Source organism: Megalops cyprinoides, chromosome 4 (assembly GCF_013368585.1).
Source record: "Megalops cyprinoides isolate fMegCyp1 chromosome 4, fMegCyp1.pri, whole genome shotgun sequence".
Taxonomy (NCBI): Eukaryota; Metazoa; Chordata; class Actinopteri; order Elopiformes; family Megalopidae; genus Megalops; species Megalops cyprinoides.
This window is the reverse complement of record NC_050586.1, coordinates 9962339-9981526: the sequence shown is the minus strand read 5'-3', so window position 1 is coordinate 9981526 and position 19188 is coordinate 9962339. Positions and strand designations below refer to the sequence as shown.

Here is a 19188-nt window from a genome sequence, read left to right as displayed (position 1 = left end):
TGAAAGAGACAGTTAAATGCAAGTTAATTTATGGCAATAAACATTTCATGTTTACCCTCCAGAGTGAGAAGCCACACAGAAAAATTTCAAAAAGTGAATCATTTTAAACAATGCAGAATTGTGGACAGCAAAGGAGTGCATATGAAAACCACAAAGTGAATTCAACCCACATTCCTGTGCCCTTGGCCCCCATATCAGGCATTACAATTCTACCTCAGTGTATAACACTACATTCCAAGTGCAGTTAGCTTATTCGTGTTCCAAGGCTTCACTGTGGCAATGCAACCCAACAATCAAGCCAGTTACCAATTTCTGGATTTTGTACAGATCCTGTTGCCGGCACAGGTAGGGAGTATGACACCTCTGATAAATGAACAAACATTTTTTTACATGCTTTACATGCTTAAAAAAAAAAAAAAAAAAAAAAAGGCAATCAGAAAACTCCAAGACAAAAAAAAAAAAAAAAACTATAGCAATAGCAGCAATATAGGGAAGTGCTGGGTGTAAACAAGCATACTGCACCTGGAGTGGTCCCGAGGTTGGAGTTATCAAAGAACTGCTTGGGGCAGTTGGCGGACATCGATTCGGAGACAGAGTGGGCGTCGAAGAACTTGCTCTTGGGGGAGGCCAGGACGTGGCCTTCGGAGGTGATTAGGCGGCTCTTCTTGGTGGGCGTGTGTGGAGACAGCGGCGCCTCCAGGCTCAGTGCTTCCCGTTTGTTCTCTTTCAGCTTGGCGGGCCTCCCTTTCCACCTGGCCATCTCCACCTGCTGGCCCGGGACCAGGCTGCACATACAGAAGGGCGAGAGGAAAAGTGGCTCATTTTAAAATTACGCACCATCCTGTCGTTGATTAAATACTTATCTGGAGCCATTAGTTCTATTCGCACAAAATTGCAGACATAACAAATGTTTCAAATTAAAAACTGCACTCCACCAAGGACAACTTGGTAAAGCCTTGTCAAGTGTGGCATTTACCTCTCAAGAGTCTCAATTTTCTTCAGCTGTTTCACATCTTCAGGTTTGTTTTTCTCCATCATGGCAGTGCTCTGGGCAGTGCGCCCTCCAGTGATGGCTGCTGCATTGAAGCACATGGCCTCGTTTTCCATGACTGCATGAAAAGGCAGACAATTACAACAGGCTTAGAAGAAGGGGGGGGTAGAAACTCATCTCTCTCCCACACTGGTTGTGCGGCTCAATACTAACATGAGTCATCGTCCTGCTGCTGAGCTTTTCTGAGGGTCTCCTTCAGCTTCCTCAAGGCCTCCTCTTTATGCTGCAGCAAAGTGTTCATTTTCTTTATCCTGCCGGGGACATTTCACACACATGCATTTAACGGACATGCTATGGTAACCACTCCGTGATCCCAATATCAACTGCCACCATCTTCCTTTGAGAATTCTTTTTCGGATGGTGGAAGATTCTCATGCAATAGTTGAAAGACCAGTCAGTTAACAGAGTTGAAGAGGACACATCCATGTTGTATGAACATCATCTTTGTATGCATATTGTGCATAATGTGAAACCACATTTTAGCACTGCGATTTTAAACTTCCCTAAAACCTTAACAGATTTTTCACTAGGATAAAATCTCCATTTTTCTTCTTACTCCTCCTGGTGTTTTGTGGACAGTGCGGTTTGCTCCAGTTCCATTTTCACCAGTTTGTTCTTCATCTTCTCCATCTCCACAGTCTGGGCCATTCCAGTCAGCGCCTGGACCTGGGCCTGGATACCAAAGAATTATATTCACACAGTGATCGCAGCTGCACATCTACCTCAGACACGTGGTCGTGGAGATCCAGCCCAACCCCATTTCAAACGAAGTACACAGGTAAAGCATACCTGGCTATCTTGGAGCTGCTTTTTGAGGTTCTGGACGGCGTTCTCTTTCTCCTCCAGCTCGGCGCGGACATCCTGAAGCTTGGTTTGCAGGAGCTGTGTGGCCTGCTTATGGGTCGAGACGCGGTCATCTGCTTTGGCTTGGGCCTCCTCCAGCTCATTCACTCTAACCTGAATCATCTGCCATAGACAGCATGCATGCCTTCAACACACAGGTCACGAAACACACCATATTCACCGAAAGAAAATTGATTTTAAAATAAGCCAGCGGCCACAAATGTGAATACAGCACTGTCAGGAAACATTTCCCCAGGGAGCTGAGATCAGGAGGGTTAAGCCCGAGTGGTACCTTAAGGTCCTTCTCTGACTGCTGTAGTTTGAGGAGGAGCTGCTTGCTGTTCTGCAACAGGTCTGTCTCGCTCGTTCCAGGGCTGTTCTCCTGATTTTGCATCAGCACCAGACTCTTACTCCTCTCCTCCTTCAGCTGATGGCCAGCCTCTGCTTTAAAGTTCTGCAGGCTTTTGTCCAGCTGGTGGTACCTCTCCTGCACATGCTGCAAGGCAAGGATGAAGCCAAAAATACCCCCCCGTCAACAAGCTGGAAATCATTCATTTCAAACACAATGCTAAAAGGCGTGGAATACACAGCTGTGGATGTGACAGAAAAAGCAGGACCTACCAGGAAAGTGGACTTCTTGTTCTGCAGCACTTCGGTGCGTCTGACCCGCTCTTGCTCCAGCAGGTTTTCCAGAGCCGTGAGGTCTGGGGACAGGGCGCTGCTCAGGGCCCGCAGCTCCTCATTGGTCCTCTGCTGCTCTGGAAGCTCCGCAGAAATGGTCCCTTCATTCTTGACCATGCCCTCCTCCAGCTCCACTAACACACTTTTCATTTTCTGCAGGATCCGCGAACAAAAAATGGTCAGGGCCACAGCAGTGTGTTTAGGTGTCAAGCCATAGAACGGACCATGTCAAGACTGACAGGATCGTGTGGCACTCAAACCAGAAACCGCAACCCCCCTCCTCTGTGTGAGGATTTAAAGGCTGTGAGGAACACCCACCTGGAGGCGCTGCTCTCTCTTCTCCAGAAGCTCTGAGAGTCTCTGGTCCCAGACCTCCTGAATATCGCTGGCCTTCAGGCTGAGCGTGCTGCCGGGGGACTGAGCCCAATGGACGAGCAGGTCCTGCAGACGGCCCTCCTCAGAGAGAGCCACGTCCTGCGTGGTTTCAGCCTCAAACTGCCTTCTGTAGACCTTGGCAACGTGCGCGTAACCCCACTGAAAAGATTTCAGACGTCACACCACAGCTCACCGAACACACCAGCCGGAAAGCTTCTTTCAGACGGTGCAAGTCGTCTTACCGCTGTCCGCCACAGGATGTCGTTGATGCTGTCTGTGCTCTTGCGGAAGTCAACGTACAGGTTCCTCAAGGGCTTTGGAATGCAGGGCAACAGTTTGAACATCAAATCATTCTGTACAGTTGAGGCCTCTTTCAACGGCTGAGCCAAGGTCCTTGAAGTGCTCACACCGTTGTCTATGAAGCGCTGATATTTCTCAAACATTTCCTAGAGAGAACAAAAGAGAATAAATTTGATTGGTCAATACATGAGTATGCATTTACACAGCAGCAGGAGGGTTTGACATAATCACACTGATGCTGTATGGAGTGATTGGTGTTGGCCACCTGGAGCTGCTGTTCAGATTCCTCCAGCCTGTGGCGCAGTCTCTGCTCTCCCTTGTCCGCCTGGATGCTTCTCTGCTCAAGGGAACTGATCTGCTCCTTCAGGCTACATATGGTCAGGTTTGCTTCAGACAGCAACTGTAAAGCCAAATGTTGAGGGCGAGTTTAACCAATTATAATGAATTCTTCGTTTAGGAGGTGAAAGGCCTTTTTTTTTGGTAGCGCTCAGAATGAAAAACAAACCTCTTGTGAGGCCTCTTCCAGTTCAGCCTTCTGCTGACTCTCCTTCCTCAGACCCTCCAGCTCCTCTCCCAGTTGCTGGATCTGCAAAAGAAATCAAATTTAACACCACTCAAGTTTTAATCATTTTAAGACACTCATTTCTCACAAATATTTCTAACATATTTACATTTTGCACACACATATAAGTTCAGACTCACTTGTTGTTGGTACTCCGCTTGTTTCTGTTTGCTCATGTTCTCTTGCTCCGAATTCAGCTGTTGTTGATCGATTAATCTGTTCTGAATCTGAGCAACCTGAAATGACAGGGCATTCTTCTCTAAATCCACACATAGTGACCAATGTTAAGAAGAATAAGGAAACATCAAGATTCAGTGATATTGGCAGTAGTACTAACTCTTACCATCTCTTCCCTCTCCTGGAGGTCTCTCTTCAGCTGGTTTCTCTCATCTCTCATTCCCTCCAGTTCCTCACCCAGCTGCTGGATCTGAGCAGAACACACAAGATCAAGACCAGATTTGAATCTAATCCTGCATCACAAGCAACACTACTTCAGTGAGAAGAAAAATATCCGGCGTGACTTACTTGCTGCTGGAGTTGAGCCTGCTCTTCCTCTCTCAGGCTCTGTTCTGAGCTGAGATGCTGTTGCTGTCTCAGCTCCTCCTGGACCTGTACCAACTGAAAACAGGGAATTTCTCCTCAAATTTATGCCCAGCGACTGATGCCTCCTCAATGTTTTTCCTCCTGACATCAAACATCGAAGTTCAGTGAATCCAGCACTCACCATCTCCTCCCTCTCCTGGAGGTCCCTCTTCAGCTGGTTCCCCTCATTTCTCATTCCCTCCACTTCCTCACCCAGCTGCTGGATCTGAGCAGAACACACATCAAGCTCAGTTTTAAAACTAAGCCTACATCGGAAGCAACACATAACTTCAACGACAAAAAACATAGCCCTCATGCTTCACGACTTACTCTCTGTTGGAGTTGAGCTTCCCCGTCCTCTCTCACAGCCTGCTGTTCGGAGTTGAGTCTCAGTTGCTGTCTCAGTTCCTCCTGGACCTGTACCAACTGACAACATGAATTTTCTTCTCAAATGCATACTCTCTGAACAATTTCCTGAGGAAAAACAATGATGAAAACACTAATCAAGGTTCAGTGATAAAAGCAATAGTGGCAGCTCTCACCATCTCCTTCTCCTGGAGGTCCCTCTTCAGCTGGCTCTTTTCACCTCTCATTCCCTCCAGTTCTTCACCCAGCTGCTGGATCTGAACAGAAAGCACATCATCCAAAGTCACATTTTGAACCAATCTTAGAGAAATCATTTAACACGTGGTAAAAAAGAACCTTGAGGACTTACTTGCTGCTGAAGTTGAGCCTGCTCTTCCTCCCTCAGGGCCTGTTGTTCTGAGCTGAGATGCTGCTGCTGTCTCAGTTCCTCCTGGATCTGTACCATCTGAAAACAGAACCTTTCTCCTTAATTCCACAGCCCGTGAATGTTGTCAAGAAAAACAATGAAGCATGAACGTTCAGCTCTCACCATCTCCTCCTTCTCCTGCAAGTCACTGTTCAGCTGGTTCCGCTCCTCTCTCAACCCCTCCAGTATCTGCTGGAGCTGGTCCCTCTCCTCAGTGATGGAGGCCAAGTGTGAGCGGAACTTCTCCATTTCCTCCTCTGGTATCTGAGCTGTGGATGTTCTCCCAGATTGGAGAGTCTCTCTCTCACTGCGCACTGACTCCAGCTCCTCATTCAGTTGTTTTATCTGTGGAGATCAGTTAGGCAACTCCAATGTGAAACAGATTCTAAAACTTGCAGTAGAAAGGGTAGTATAAAAGATGTAACAGCTTAATGCGGTAGACTTTAAACAAACATCACATCATATTTAGCTTATTTTACATCCTGTCACAACATGTTCCATCAACAAATTACCTAATCCACCAAAGCACTTGTCCCTGAGTTGAATAGCAGTGGTAGACAGATAGTTGGAAGCTTTTATTTTCCCAGCATGCATGTGATGAAAGCATGATCTGTACATTGATGCTGATCCAAAATGTCAGAGCTCAGGACATGTCTGTTCAAGGAAGTTTATGAATAAAAACCATATGACCCAGCAATTAGGGTCCTGTTTAAAGATCAGGAATCACCCTCTTAATTTCACAGGTGGACCTGATCCAAACAAAATTTCCATGGAAAACTGCAAACAGAAATACCATCCCTCCCACCCCACTCTTTGCAGCCCTTTAAGCAAGACAACTTCATTGAGAAGAAAAAAATCCTTCGTGACTTACTTGCTGTTGGAATTGAGCCTGCTCTTCCTCTCTCAGGGTCTGCTGTTCAGACTGTAGATGCTGTTGCTGTTTCAGCTCCTCCTGGACTTGTACCATCTGAAAACAGAACCTTTCTCCTTAATTCCACACCCAGTGAATGGTGTCAAGAAAAACGATGATGAAACATCAATGTTCAGCCATAACAGCCACACTGCCAGCTCTCACCATCTCCTCCTTCTCCTGCAAGTCACTGTTCAGCTGGTTCCGCTCCTCTCTCACTCCCTCCAGTATCTGCTGGAGCTGGTCTCTCTCCTCAGTGATGGAGGTCAAGTGTGAGCGGAACTTCTCCAGTTCCTCCTCTGGTATCGGAGCTGTGGCTGTTCTCTCAGACTGCAAGGCGTCTCTCTCACTGCGCAGCGACTCCAGCTCCTCATTCAGTTGCTTTATCTGTGGAGAGCGGTCAAGCAAATCTAACGTGAAACGTGGATCCGAAAACATTGCAAGCTGACAAGCTATTCCTCTGCACAGAAATCTTACTTTATCGTTGAGGTTCTCCAGGTCAGGTAGGCTCTCTTCAGCCACATTGCTGTTCAGCAGCCTTGACTGCAGCTGGGAAATCTGGGTCTCCAAGTCTTTCACAGTTTCTTGCTGCTTTCTGATTTTCTCTTGAGCCGCTCTCAATTCCTCCTGATTTTCAATCATCTGAGAAACACAGCATATACTCAGAATCTCAGCACAAGATACAGTATTTCCCATTAAAGTGTCTTCACCATCCCCTGTGTTGCAGAGTGGAGTCATGTTAAAAAAAACCACTATAATCAAACTCTTCCTCACCATCTCTACATTCTCCTGCAGATCAACCTTTAGCTGGTTCTTCTCCTCTCTCAGTCCCTCTAGCTCTTCACCGAGCTGCTGGATCTAAGTAGGAGGAACAACAGTCAAAATTACATTTTACTGCAATCCTGGACATAATATTCTAACATGTGAGAAATGAAAAGTGAGAAAAAAGAAACTTGCGGCAGGGTCCACAATTAACACACACCAGTCTGCCAATGTAGCTATATTTTCTCTGACGATTTAGAGTCACAAGGTCACTAGCTGCTCTGGCATATGCTCAGTGAATAAATAAAATGATCAAAACCTACCATCTTAGTCATTTAAACCTTGTATGAATCATCTTGCATCTTAAATACATGCCATTTTCAGTACTACAGTACTTTCTATATTCTATATATGTAGTGCATAGCAACTCTGCATAACTCTACTATTTTAAAAAATGCAATAAATTATTTTGGCTCATAAAAAATCCAAATGGTTGGTGAATTTATATATCTGCCAGCCACCTTGGCTGGTGGACCAAAAAGTTAATTTCAGATCCGACTGAGAACTTACTCTCTGTTGGAGTTGAGCTTGCCCATCTTCTCTCACGGCCTGCTGTTCGGAGCTGAGATGCTGTTGTCTCAGTTCCTCCTGGACCTGTACCAACTGACAACATGAATTTTCTTCTCAAATGCATACTCTCTGAACAATTTCCTGAGGAAAAACAATGATGAAAACACTAATCAAGGTTCAGTGATAAAAGCAATAGTGGCAGCTCTCACCATCTCCTCCTTCTCCTGGAGGTCCCTCTTCAGCTGGCTCTTTTCACCTCTCATTCCCTCCAGTTCTTCACCCAGCTGCTGGATCTGAACAGAAAGCACATCATCCAAAGTCACATTTTGAACCAATCTTAGAGAAATAATTTAACACGTGGTAAAAAAGAACCTTGAGGACTTACTTGCTGTTGGAGTTGAGCCTGCTCTTCCTCCCTCAGGGCCTGCTGTTCTGAGCTGAGATGCTGCCGCTGTCTCAGCTCCTCCTGGACCTGTACCAACTGAAAACAGGGAATTTCTCCTGAAATTCAAGCCCAGTGACTGATGCTTCCTCATTGTTTTTCCTCCTGACATCAAACATCGAGGTTCAGTGGTGCCAGCACTCACCATCTCCTCCTTCTCCTGGAGGTCCCTCTTCAACTGGTTCCCCTCATTTCTCATTCCCTCCAGTTGCTCACCCAGCTGCTGGATCTGAGCAGAACACATAACATCAAGATCAAGATTTAAAACTAATCCTACACCGGAAGCAACCTACAGTTGCAAAATTCCAGGAATTTTCAGCATGGGGATTCATGAGAATTAATGAGAATAATAGGTTTCTTGCACACTGACATTTTCCCTCTGAGCCTTTTATTCTTTTTACCAACAATTGAACTAGCCTTTTCTGAACAAATAAAAAAAAATAAGCTTAGAATTAACTAAAGTTAACTAACATCCCTTGAAGCTTTTACACATTCTTCCACTTGTTTACATCCTTTTACCCTTTACCTTTCTTCTGAGTTAAAACCTTATGTAAACTGTACTTAAAAATGAAAATGTCTGAAATGAAATTAAGGTTAAAAAGCCAGTATGATGCAGGGATTAAAGACTTGTTTAAAGATCAGGAAGATCAGGAATCACTGATGGGTCTGCTTCAAATTGAGGATATATTCCATCAGAAAATGTCCATGGAAAATTAACATATTGGAAAATATCCTTTGTGACTTACTTGCTGTTGGAGTTGAGCTTGCTCTTCCTCCCTCAGGGCCTGCTGTTCTGAGCTGAGATGCTGCTGCTGTCTCAGCTCCTCCTGGATCTGTACCATCTGAAAACAGAACCTTTCTCCTTAATTCCACAGCCCATGAATGTTGTCAAGAAAAACAATGAAGCATGAACGTTCAGCTCTCACCATCTCCTCCTTCTCCTGCAAGTCACTGTTCAGCTGGTTCCGCTCCTCTCTCAATCCCTCCAGTATCTGCTGGAGCTGGTCCCTCTCCTCAGTGATGGAGGCCAAGTGTGAGCGGAACTTCTCCAGTTCCTCCTCTGGTATCTGAGCTGTGGCTGTTCTCTCAGACTGGAGAGAGTCTCTCTCACTGCGCAGCGACTCCAGCTCCTCATTCAGTTGCTTTATCTGTGGAGAGCGGTCAAGCAAATCCAACGTGAAACTTAGATCCGAAAGTGTTGCAAGCTGACACTATTCCTTTGTACAGACATCTTACTTTATCGTTGAGGTTCTCCAGGTCAGGTAGGCTCTCTTCAGCCACATTGCTGTTCAGCAGCCTTGACTGCAGCTGGGAAATCTGGGTCTCCAAGTCTTTCACAGTTTCTTGCTGCTTTCTGATTTTCTCTTGAGCCGCTCTCAATTCCTCCTGATTTTCAATCATCTGAGAAATACAGTATATACTCAGTAACTCAGCATAAACAGAAAAAGATGAAGCATTTCCCATTAAAGTGTCTTCCCCATCCCGTTTTGCAGAGCAGGGTCATATTCAAAAACACCACTATAATCAAACTCTTCCTCACCATCTCTACATTCTCCTGCAGATCAACCTTTAGCTGGTTCTTCTCTTCCTTTACTCCCTCCAGCTCCTCACTCAGCTGCTGGATCTGAGCAGAAGGAACATCCAAAGTCATACTTTACACCAATCCTACAGAAATAATCTTTCAACACACAATAAAATAACCTTGAGGACTTACTTGCTGTTGGAGTTGGGCCTGCTCTTCCTCTCTCAGGGCCTGCTGTTCAGATTGTAGATGCTGTTGCTGTCTCAGCTCCTCCTGGACCTGTACAACCTGAAAACAGAATATTCTTCTCCTTAATCTCACACCCAGTGAATGGTGTCAAGAAAAACAATGATGAAACATCAATGTTCAGCCATAACAGCCACACACTGCCAGCTCTCACCATCTCCTCCTTCTCCTGCAAGTCACTGTTCAGCTGGTTCCGCTCCTCTCTCACTCCCTCCAGTATCTGCTGGAGCTGGTCTCTCTCCTCAGTGATGGAGGTCAAGTGTGAGCGGAACTTCTCCAGTTCCTCCTCTGGTATCTGAGCTGTGGCTGTTCTCTCAGACTGCAAGGCGTCTCTCTCACTGCGCAGCGACTCCAGCTCCTCTTTCAGTTGCTTCATCTATTCAGGGGGAACAAACAAAATCATTCAAACGGGGCTCCTAAAAGTTTTACTGATGTCTTTAATGCTTGCGATTAATCATCTGCAGTATGAACCCATTGTTATACGCAGGTCTCCTATTTCTAAATTCTGAAAAAGTATTAATTTGGTTACTCATTTATATATATATATATATATATATATATAAAAAACAAACCACAGGAGCATAAAATGTATAAATGCCTTTGATGTCTAATGCCTAAGATTCACATCTTACTTTTTTGGTAATTATTTTTTTTAAGTCAGCATTTCATTCAGTTCCAGTCAGTCAGATCAGAGAAAGACCAACATGCCCTCACCATCTCCATGTTCTCCTGCAGGTCTTTCTCCAGCTGGCTCCTCTCCTCTCTCACTCCCTCCAGCTCCACAGCCAGCTGCTGGATCTGTTTATCACATTTAAAGACCTCATGTCGTGATTAATATGTTTTATTTACTTCAGCCCCAGACTGAACAGCAGCACAGAATTTTCTAACTCAAAATTAATTCAGCTCAAAATTAATCCAACCTACTAATATTCATCTTGTAGAATTTGACGGCAAAATTGTCAGTGAGCATTATTTGTAAAATGAGCTTCTGCTAGAGAAGGCATTCTCAGATCCAGAGTATACTGAATACTCAAACTGTGGGGATCGTGGTCACAGAGTGACAGCTGCTCAACCCTCACAAGTACAGTCTCCTAGTGTAAAATAAGAAATGCTCTCTTACATTGAGCGTACACAGTACCTGGTCTTGATGTTGTTTCGAAAGATCACTGAAGTGCTCTTCTGTGTGCTTGAATGACTGTTGATCGTCGGCAATTTTCTTCTCCAAGTCTTTCATGAAAAGTTGTTGTTCACATAGCTTTTCTTCAATAGACCTCTCATTTTCTCTGCTCTTCTCCAACTAGAAAGTCATGAAAAATTGAAGTTAAGAGAACAAGCGCAAACACTGCATAATTTTCCCTCTTCAATGCAACTTTGGCCATAAAAGGTGAAAACATGTCATTAGTGTACGCCTTTGCCATAAACAGAGACATACAAAGATACACATATCAGCCTATGAAAATACAACAGTCTTTGGCCGAGCGCAAAAATCTGAGAATTGACTAACATTCAAGTTTAGTTCCTCCAAGGTGCTGAGAAGCTGCCGTTTTTCCTCTCTGAGGTGCTCCAACTCCTCTCCCAGTCCCTCAAGTTGTTTGGTGGCATCCAAGTGCTGCTGGGTCACATGGTCTCCCCTCATCTCTGCCTCAGTCAGCTTGGCTCGGGTGTCAGCCAGCTCATCCTGGGCTTGCTGAGCCTCCCCTGTCAGTCTCTGCATTTCTGCATCAGTGCCAGCCTGAACAGACAGCAGACCATCCCTCTCAGTCTGGACAGCAGCAAGCTCTTCAGTAAGGCTGCAAATCTGTTGAGTCAGAGAAGAAGCCAGGATTTAATGGATGAAGATATGCATGTGAAATTCCAATGCAGCTATCACATGCTTACATAGGCTTATGATGCTGTTGTGCCTTATGGCCAGGCAACTGCAAGGATTTTGCTGCTTCTCGTTTTCATAGCATCTCAGATTTAGAACTGCTTAGCTGGATTTGAAGTTATATCACACATGACAAATTCAAATACTTTTTATTTAAAAGTACCATGAATCAAAAAAAAAAAAAATCAGTCCATGCCTCAGGAACCAGTTTTCTGTCTCTGCTTCTCAGGTATTGATATCAATTACAATAAAGTTCTGTAAGAGACAATGACCTTTTTGTTCAAATTGTCCACTTGGGCTGGGAGGTCCTTGAATGCCTCCAGCTCCTCCAGCTTAGTCTGCAAGGACCTCTCCCGGCCCTGGTACATCTCAAGCTCTTTCTTCAGATCAGAGACTGTTCTTTCCAGTTGAATGCTGTCAATGAGATCTGGGAAGAGGGGAGCGAAGACACATTTTGGGAGTCAATGTTATAAAAGATGTCACTGCTAGTAAACAAAATAAAACTTAGAGAAACAAGGACACATACTTCTGGGGACTTTTCCATCCAGAAGGGTGGTCAGCTTGGTGTTCTCCTCAAATGCCCCTTGTAGTTCCTTCTGCAGATCTGCCTGCATCTTCTTAAAGCGGGCGTTTTCTGCCTCCAGCTTCCTGGACAGGGCTGTCACCTCGGCCTTCATCTTCTCGTAGTCCGCAGTCATTGTTGTCTGAGGAAGGAAAGAAGGTGGCACAACCATCATCAGTTTCCATCTCTTAAGTCACAGAAAGCCAAAGGGGGAGGGGACAGACACTTACATCCCTCTCCTTCAGCGAGAGATTCTCACTGCGCAGGAAGGCCCATTCCTTCTTTGTGTCAATACTCAGAGTCTCTGCATCCTGCAGAGACTGTTTCAACTGCTGGATCTGCTGAACCAAGTCCTTGTCATTCTGCAAGACACATCCGACAACGTGATGAGTCTGACATAGCCAAGTGTTTTCCTATTAGCAATGGCTTCATATAAAAATATATCTGCGCCAATATTTTTGCTGACCAGGCATTTTTAGTTATGAGCAGTTTTAGAAATGTATCCAAAACGCAACCCTTAAACTTACAAGACTCTGCAGTTCTTCGATCCATTCCTCCTTCCGTTTTAGTTCAGCTGACAGTGCAGCCATATCAGCCTGAAAACACCGGAAAAAACATGAATGGGAGCTCACCCACATCAATCCGGAAGACAAGAAAACCTCAACCAAAATGAGTTTTTGGCCAGTTATTTAAAGAAAAAAAAAAATCAAAACTTAAGCCATGCAAGTTTCGCTACTGAAACCGCAGCTTTATTAACATGCATTTGCTAGATTTATGCCTCAAGAAAGGAAGCAAAGTTTCACCTAAGACTGTTAGGAAAGCAAGGCTGCCATGCAACAGATGCCTTGTACCACCCCTTCCCTCTCTGAAAAGACACCGTTAATAGCCTCACCTCAAGCTTTTGGATAGATATGGCAGATTTCTCTGCCGCTTTCTTTAAACTGGAGATCTCATTCACTAGCTCAGCCTGTGGGGGTAAATCAATAAGCAGACAGCCAAATGAAAGATTAGAAAGCAGGATGAAGTCCAGCACCCCTTATTCATGCAGATCAAAGAAGCCACTTCTCCAAAATAAATAAATAAATAAAAAATAAATCACCCACAGCCACATATGCACCAGTAATTTTGATCTTGAACACAATTTCAATCATTTTTGGAAACAAAAACTGATTTAAAATATAATAAATGCAATGATAAGATCAATAAATAAGCCAGGAAAGGAAAAGGATTGGTAGCTTGATATGGTTACACAGCAAAGGATTATAAGCATAGACACCCCTCAGCGAAAGTCACCTCGCATTGTTTGGTGCTCTCTTGTTCCAGTTCTCTGAACTCCTGCAACTCTCTGTGCTCTTCAATTTCCTTCTGAAGGTGCTCCTTCTCCTGTGACAGGATCTGGTTCTCCTCCCGCAAGACATCATACTCCCGCTGAAGGAGATCACGTTCAGCAGTAAGTATGTTCTGTAAGAGAAGAAATATCATATTCCAAATGAAACACAGTGAGCAGGACTGATCCAACATTACTTTTCCAGGAAAAAGTAATCTTACCTTCTCAGACACAAGAGCCTCACACAGCTGGATAGTATCTCCCAGATCCTTCTTGTACTGCAAAAGCACAAGAAGAATTGATTCCATTAAAATACAGTGTGAAAGGTGCAAGTGTGCGTGCATTGCTGGCCATGCATAAGCCAACCTGGTGTCCTTAAATTCCTGACTGTTGCCCACCTCCTCCTGTACATCGTGGGGTATTTCCTGTGCTTTGGCCTCAAGCTCTCTCTCCAGCTCAGCCACCCTCCTCTCCAGAGATGCACTCATCTCCACAGCTTCCTGCTTCTGCTGTGTCTCCGTCTGTAGCTGCAGCTCCAGGCTGGCTATCTTCTCAGACAGTTCATCCGCCCGTATGGGGGAGACAAAATCACTGAAGAGAAGAAAGATCAGTACATTCAATGGATGATTGATTCAGAATGCTAACACAACAGCCAGCCGCTCCAAAGAACATATTAAGAGTGAAGGGTCTGATCTTTGCCGACCTGTCCGAGAAGCACAAACTGCGCATGGTCACATTGCTCTGATTCATTTCAATGTCAAACGGGACGTCTTCTGGGATTTCCCAGCCAGAAGCGAACTCCTCACCATCTGTTTCAACACAAGCAAATAGTGATTACTGCAGGCATTTAGCATGAGGTGAATGAGATAATTACCCAAAACAGAAACAAGAAAGGCATTTTTATATCTGTGCAAATTCAAGTTTGTGATATACAAACACTTCAATTCAGCAAAAAAAAACTCACCCTCATCATTTTCACGCAAAGTAGACAGGTCAGTTTTTCTCTTTTTGACAAATGGCTCTGGGGGACCAAACTCTGCATCACCAATATGAAAGTCATCTGGTTGCACAGACCTCAGAAGCTTGCCTCCCCATGTAACTCTTCTCTTTGGAATCTGCAAAGCACAACAGCATATTTTAGGCAATGTTATAAAACTAAATTTATTTGGGAAAAAAAACAACACATACTTTATAAATTGCTCATCAGCCAGGTCCAGCTTTTCCTTGTCACATCTACATAAAAATCACCTTCTTTTCAACAGCATCAAAGTTTTTAGAGGTAACAATGATTCTGGTCAGGTTTCTAATCCTGTCTTCTTGTTCTCTTTGGAGTTGATCCTTTTCTTGCAACAACTGGGCCAAAACCGCTTTCTCGGTTACGGTTGTCTGCGTAACTGATGAGACCTGAAGAGACACACATACAAGACAGGGAGTTGAGAAGTGAAGTTCAGATACAAATCTGTCCCAAAGCACAATCTTCTGCAAGCGATCTTGTCCACAGAGAGACTTCACAGATATGATATCCTTTTAGCTCTACAGATTCAGATTGAGTTAAAGACATCATATCTTCAGGTAAGACTGCTTTGGTTGGGGCTGTTTTTTGGGCAGCTCTGCCTAACTGGAATTGGTTGGAAGTGACGCATTAATGATTGACCAAGTATCAATACTGGGATAACTTGCCTCCTGTAGGCGCCTTTTGAGGTCCACAATTTCGTTTCTGTATCTTCTCAACAGGGCTCCATCATCGGAAACCTCTGTGACGTGAGGATCATTCTTCATGCGCTTTGCTGTACTGGCAAACTAGATGAGAGCAAAGGGGGAAATCCGCACAACAGGTCAGTTGATTTGAAGTCAACATTTCCAAACTGAGAATTGCTCTGGACGACACATCGGATATTTGTTCCCACCTGCAGAGTGCTGAGTGTCTCGTCTACAGTAGCTGGAGTAATAGTGCAGATGATCACAGTTTTAGCATTGCCACCCAGTGAGTTTTGGAGAATTCGAGTAAGTTTACTGTCCCTGTAATTTGTGAAGCCGCTGAACGAAAGAAGCAAATGTAAAATGTAAAACAGTCAAACCACTGCAGTAAAACAAGACATCACCCAATAAAAAGAACTGTGTAATTATACAATAAACCCTACAAATTTAAAAGTCTTACCCCTGATTTTCATCAGATAACTTCTTGATCACCTGCCCAAGGGTGAACAAACTCCGATTTATATTGCATCCTTCTTTGAGTCGTGCGCCTACAACAAACCATAATAGTTGTTACCACTTTGATGCAACTGTACTCCATTTCTCCGTCATCTTTGGGGAAAGGAAAAAAAAAAAAAAAAAAAACACCACACAATATTGCTCAGTATACATATTTACCAGAACAAAATCAGAAACCAGGCAGCCACAAAATTTTATTTTGTGCATTGTACCAACAGGCACTCCTTACCTTCAGCTCCTGTCTGACTTGCCCTTTCAGCACCAGCCAGGTCAACCAAGTTCTATTGGACAAGAGGGGGAATGAATGATACAATGAATAACACACTGTGCATTCAATTTTCTCAGCGCACAGGCAGGTGTATGAACTCAGGCCACCTTACCAGATGTGACACAATGATGGCACCATCTGCATTTTCACCCGCAGCAGGGTCACTTCTCTCACGACTTTCCAAAATCTAAAGGACACAGAAAATACATCATCGGTGCACATAAGCAGCCTAACTGCTGTAATCCTTCATCATGGGGAATTTCTTACCATTCGGAAAATGGTGTGAGACCGACTGCTACGCTCGTTCATTTTGGTCTTCCCATAATGTCGATTCTCTAAAAAAGTTACATTGAAGACTACTTTTAAAGGAACACTAAAAAAACATTTTTGCAATAAATGTTGGAAAATAATGGCAATAATCTCAGCACTGGTTTTAAAAACGCACTCACTTTCGCCTTTTTTGATCCAGCTGATTGCTTGTTCAGCAGACGTAACCAATTCCTCAGTCAAATCAGCCACATAAACATTTTTCTGCAGAGACATTTTACACAATGTTTTACAAATATGCACTGAGATGTACATACGCAAATGCACAGAAGCATTTAAAAAGCTAAGCTTTGAGTTCACCTACATAGTTCCCTTCACGAATTTCCAAAGGCTTCCTTTTCCAGCTATCACAGAGCAGGTCTGTAACGGTCTCATTGTAGATCTCCATGTAGGATACTCGCAGAAGGAACTCCTTCTTTGGACACTTCAAGAAAGAAATGAGTGAAAGAACATCTATGACATTCAGCTTTTTTTAACATCACTTTAAGAAATGATGCATTTGCAGAGGGCTCACATTTTTAATAGTCTTGAAGACATCTTCCATGGCCAACGGTATCACTCCGGGCTCACGACTGCTCCCCATCATGGTAAAAGTCTTTCCAGATGACGTTTGCCCGTAGGCAAATATTGTCCCTGTGAAAAGGAATGAAATACACTGTTGAAAGCATTTTAAATTGAACCTGAAGAAAATACACATTATGGGTCATGTCAAGCATTACATCAAATCCCCCCAAAAAGGACAGCCATGTGCTCAATTAGGCTACTGAACTCCAAAACCCTTACCATTGTAGCCTTCAACAGCAGAGACAACAAGTGGCTTTGCAATGTCTTGGTAAAGCTGATTGGTTGATTCTTCAGCAGTAAAGACTCTGTCTGTAATGTAAAGAATAGAAAAAAAATAGTACAATTACAACTGGTTTACATATGTATTTTTAAAGGACTCCATCCCAGCATACCATCTGTAGGACGGTGCAAAGGAATTCCAAAGTAGATCAAAATATCTTGACTGGGAGAGCAACCAGTAAAACACAAAGAAATCGTAAGCATCATTGCAAAGCTCTGGAAATCACCCCTTTACAGTTGATTTTATTTACAAGAGCAGTGTGTACGTTGGGTGTGCTCTGTGCTTTAGTCTGTCATGGAATTCCCCTGTGTATCGATGTCACTGTTATATTTAAATGCATTTATGCAAAACACTAACTACTACTGTTATAACAACAACTGCTGTACACCAGTGATTAATCACATTCAACATTGTAAATGTAGAACTAAATCACGTTTGCAGCTACACAGCATAGTGTAGTATAGTGATAATGAGCAGCTTAAATCAAAACCGAAAGGCTGCCAGTTCGATTCCCTACTGGAGCACTGCTGCTGTACCCCTGGGCAAGGTACTTAACCCAGAATTGCCTCACTATATATCTAGATGTATAAACGGATAACATGGTAAAAATTCTAACTGATGTAAGACGCTCTGGACGAAAGCACCTACCAAATGCCAGTAATGTAATGTAATTTTGCAATGTAATGTACTCAACTTACCAAAACTGAAACTCTTAGAAACATTGCCATCATCGATCTGACATACAGTTTGTTTATCAGCTTTCCAGTAGAAAGGGACTTGCTCTGCGCTTTCCGCACTTGCTTCTTCCCTGTTTGAACGAAGAAAGGGAGAAATACTGTAACATTCTATTCCACTTAATGTCAGAATAGGTAGCTTGCTAGCGACCAAAACACCTTGAGTCGAGAACAAACTTCTGCGCTTTACTTCTAACTTGAAACGTACCTGTTGTTCGAATGTCAACAATTTGATGTCAATCAATATCAATATGTAAACAATATATTAAATGGCTGGGTGGAATAGCAGCTATAATAATTAGCTACAGTACTAATCTTTCTGACGACAGTCGAAGACTGGAAATTTTCTTTTCAAATGGTTTTAAGTACAACCATGAACCCGACCAAAATTGTCGGTTTAGGGCCTATAATAGCGTTATAGCACTGCGGTTCGGGTCGGGCTCAACGTTAATGGATGTCAAGTTTTTACTGCGCTAATGTAATCTTTTTTTTTAATTAATGATATATACTGCCTACACAAAAGGGAAATAATGTCTTTAAGACTACCGACCGCTGATGTTCCCTTGGGCACTTAACCCTTAATGAGTAAAACGGTAACCTACTGTATCTAAGTTGCTCTGGATAATAGCGTCTGCTAAATGACAATGATGTAATGTAACACGATGTTGATTTCATTTCATTATTACCAGGAGACAGGAGTCGGTTTGGTAATGACAAACGTTTTCAGCAACCACCCCGCCCCAGCCCCGTAAGGTCGGCTTTGGGCCAGGTTCCGTTCGGGTATTAAAGCGGGCCGGGCTCGGATTTCAGTTGCAAGCTCAAACAGAATTCACTTTTTAAGAAACGTCATAAATGGGTATTAGCCAACTGAAATACAGGAAATTAAGCTGTAAGCATTCTACGTATGTAACATTTGCTAACAATTTCCCATAATAACTTAGTTGCATAGCAAGCTCATTTAAAAGTGTGTATATTCTTAGTTGATTATATCGAGACACATTAGCCAAACCAGGCTGCTAGCTAGCATTACGTTAAGTTTCTTCAGACATGCATCTTATGAAACTATCCGATGTAAACCCTAACGTTGGCAACAGTATAACGACAGATAAGATGATCTAACCTTTGTATTAATGGACGAATCCTGACACAGACTTTAACTGCAGATTCTTCAGTCATTTTCTTTCACAGCGGCCCGAAATGGGCAATGTCCCTCGATTGTTTAGCTAACGCTTCCTACTTGTACGATAACTCTGATTCGAATTTTGTTTCGGAGTTTAAACGTGGAATCTTCGCATTCATTGGTTTGCGTCACCAGAAGACTCCGCCAATGAATGTCAACGAACAGAAAACGGACCAAAACGAAAGATTAAAACAAACGTCATTTTTCTATAATATGAATTTAACTATCATACATATATTCAGAGAAG

At 43.5% G+C, this 19188-nt stretch overlaps 1 protein-coding gene across 1 annotated transcript; it reads right to left on the bottom strand.

Annotated features, from left to right (window-relative positions):
• Window positions 1-51: 51 nt before the first annotated feature.
• cenpe (centromere protein E) lies at window positions 52-18937 on the bottom strand. The gene is given in 56 exon segments (XM_036526164.1): window positions 52-56; window positions 523-785; window positions 977-1109; window positions 1205-1302; window positions 1608-1717; window positions 1841-2017; window positions 2187-2390; window positions 2516-2728; window positions 2894-3109; window positions 3193-3396; window positions 3516-3650; window positions 3756-3836; window positions 3953-4048; window positions 4156-4239; window positions 4338-4430; window positions 4537-4620; window positions 4937-5017; window positions 5110-5511; window positions 6038-6463; window positions 6554-6718; window positions 6851-6934; window positions 7618-7701; window positions 7794-7889; window positions 7996-8079; window positions 8597-8692; window positions 8777-8998; window positions 9087-9251; window positions 9391-9474; window positions 9565-9660; window positions 9773-9994; window positions 10333-10416; window positions 10757-10915; window positions 11123-11416; window positions 11758-11912; window positions 12012-12189; window positions 12278-12409; window positions 12575-12643; window positions 12940-13014; window positions 13341-13508; window positions 13596-13652; window positions 13773-13965; window positions 14078-14183; window positions 14339-14489; window positions 14623-14778; window positions 15055-15174; window positions 15282-15411; window positions 15533-15620; window positions 15818-15869; window positions 15969-16043; window positions 16124-16191; window positions 16306-16387; window positions 16488-16607; window positions 16698-16816; window positions 16967-17056; window positions 17726-17835; window positions 18882-18937. Coding segments are annotated over 56 exon segments (7590 nt in total).
• Window positions 18938-19188: the final 251 nt, after the last annotated feature.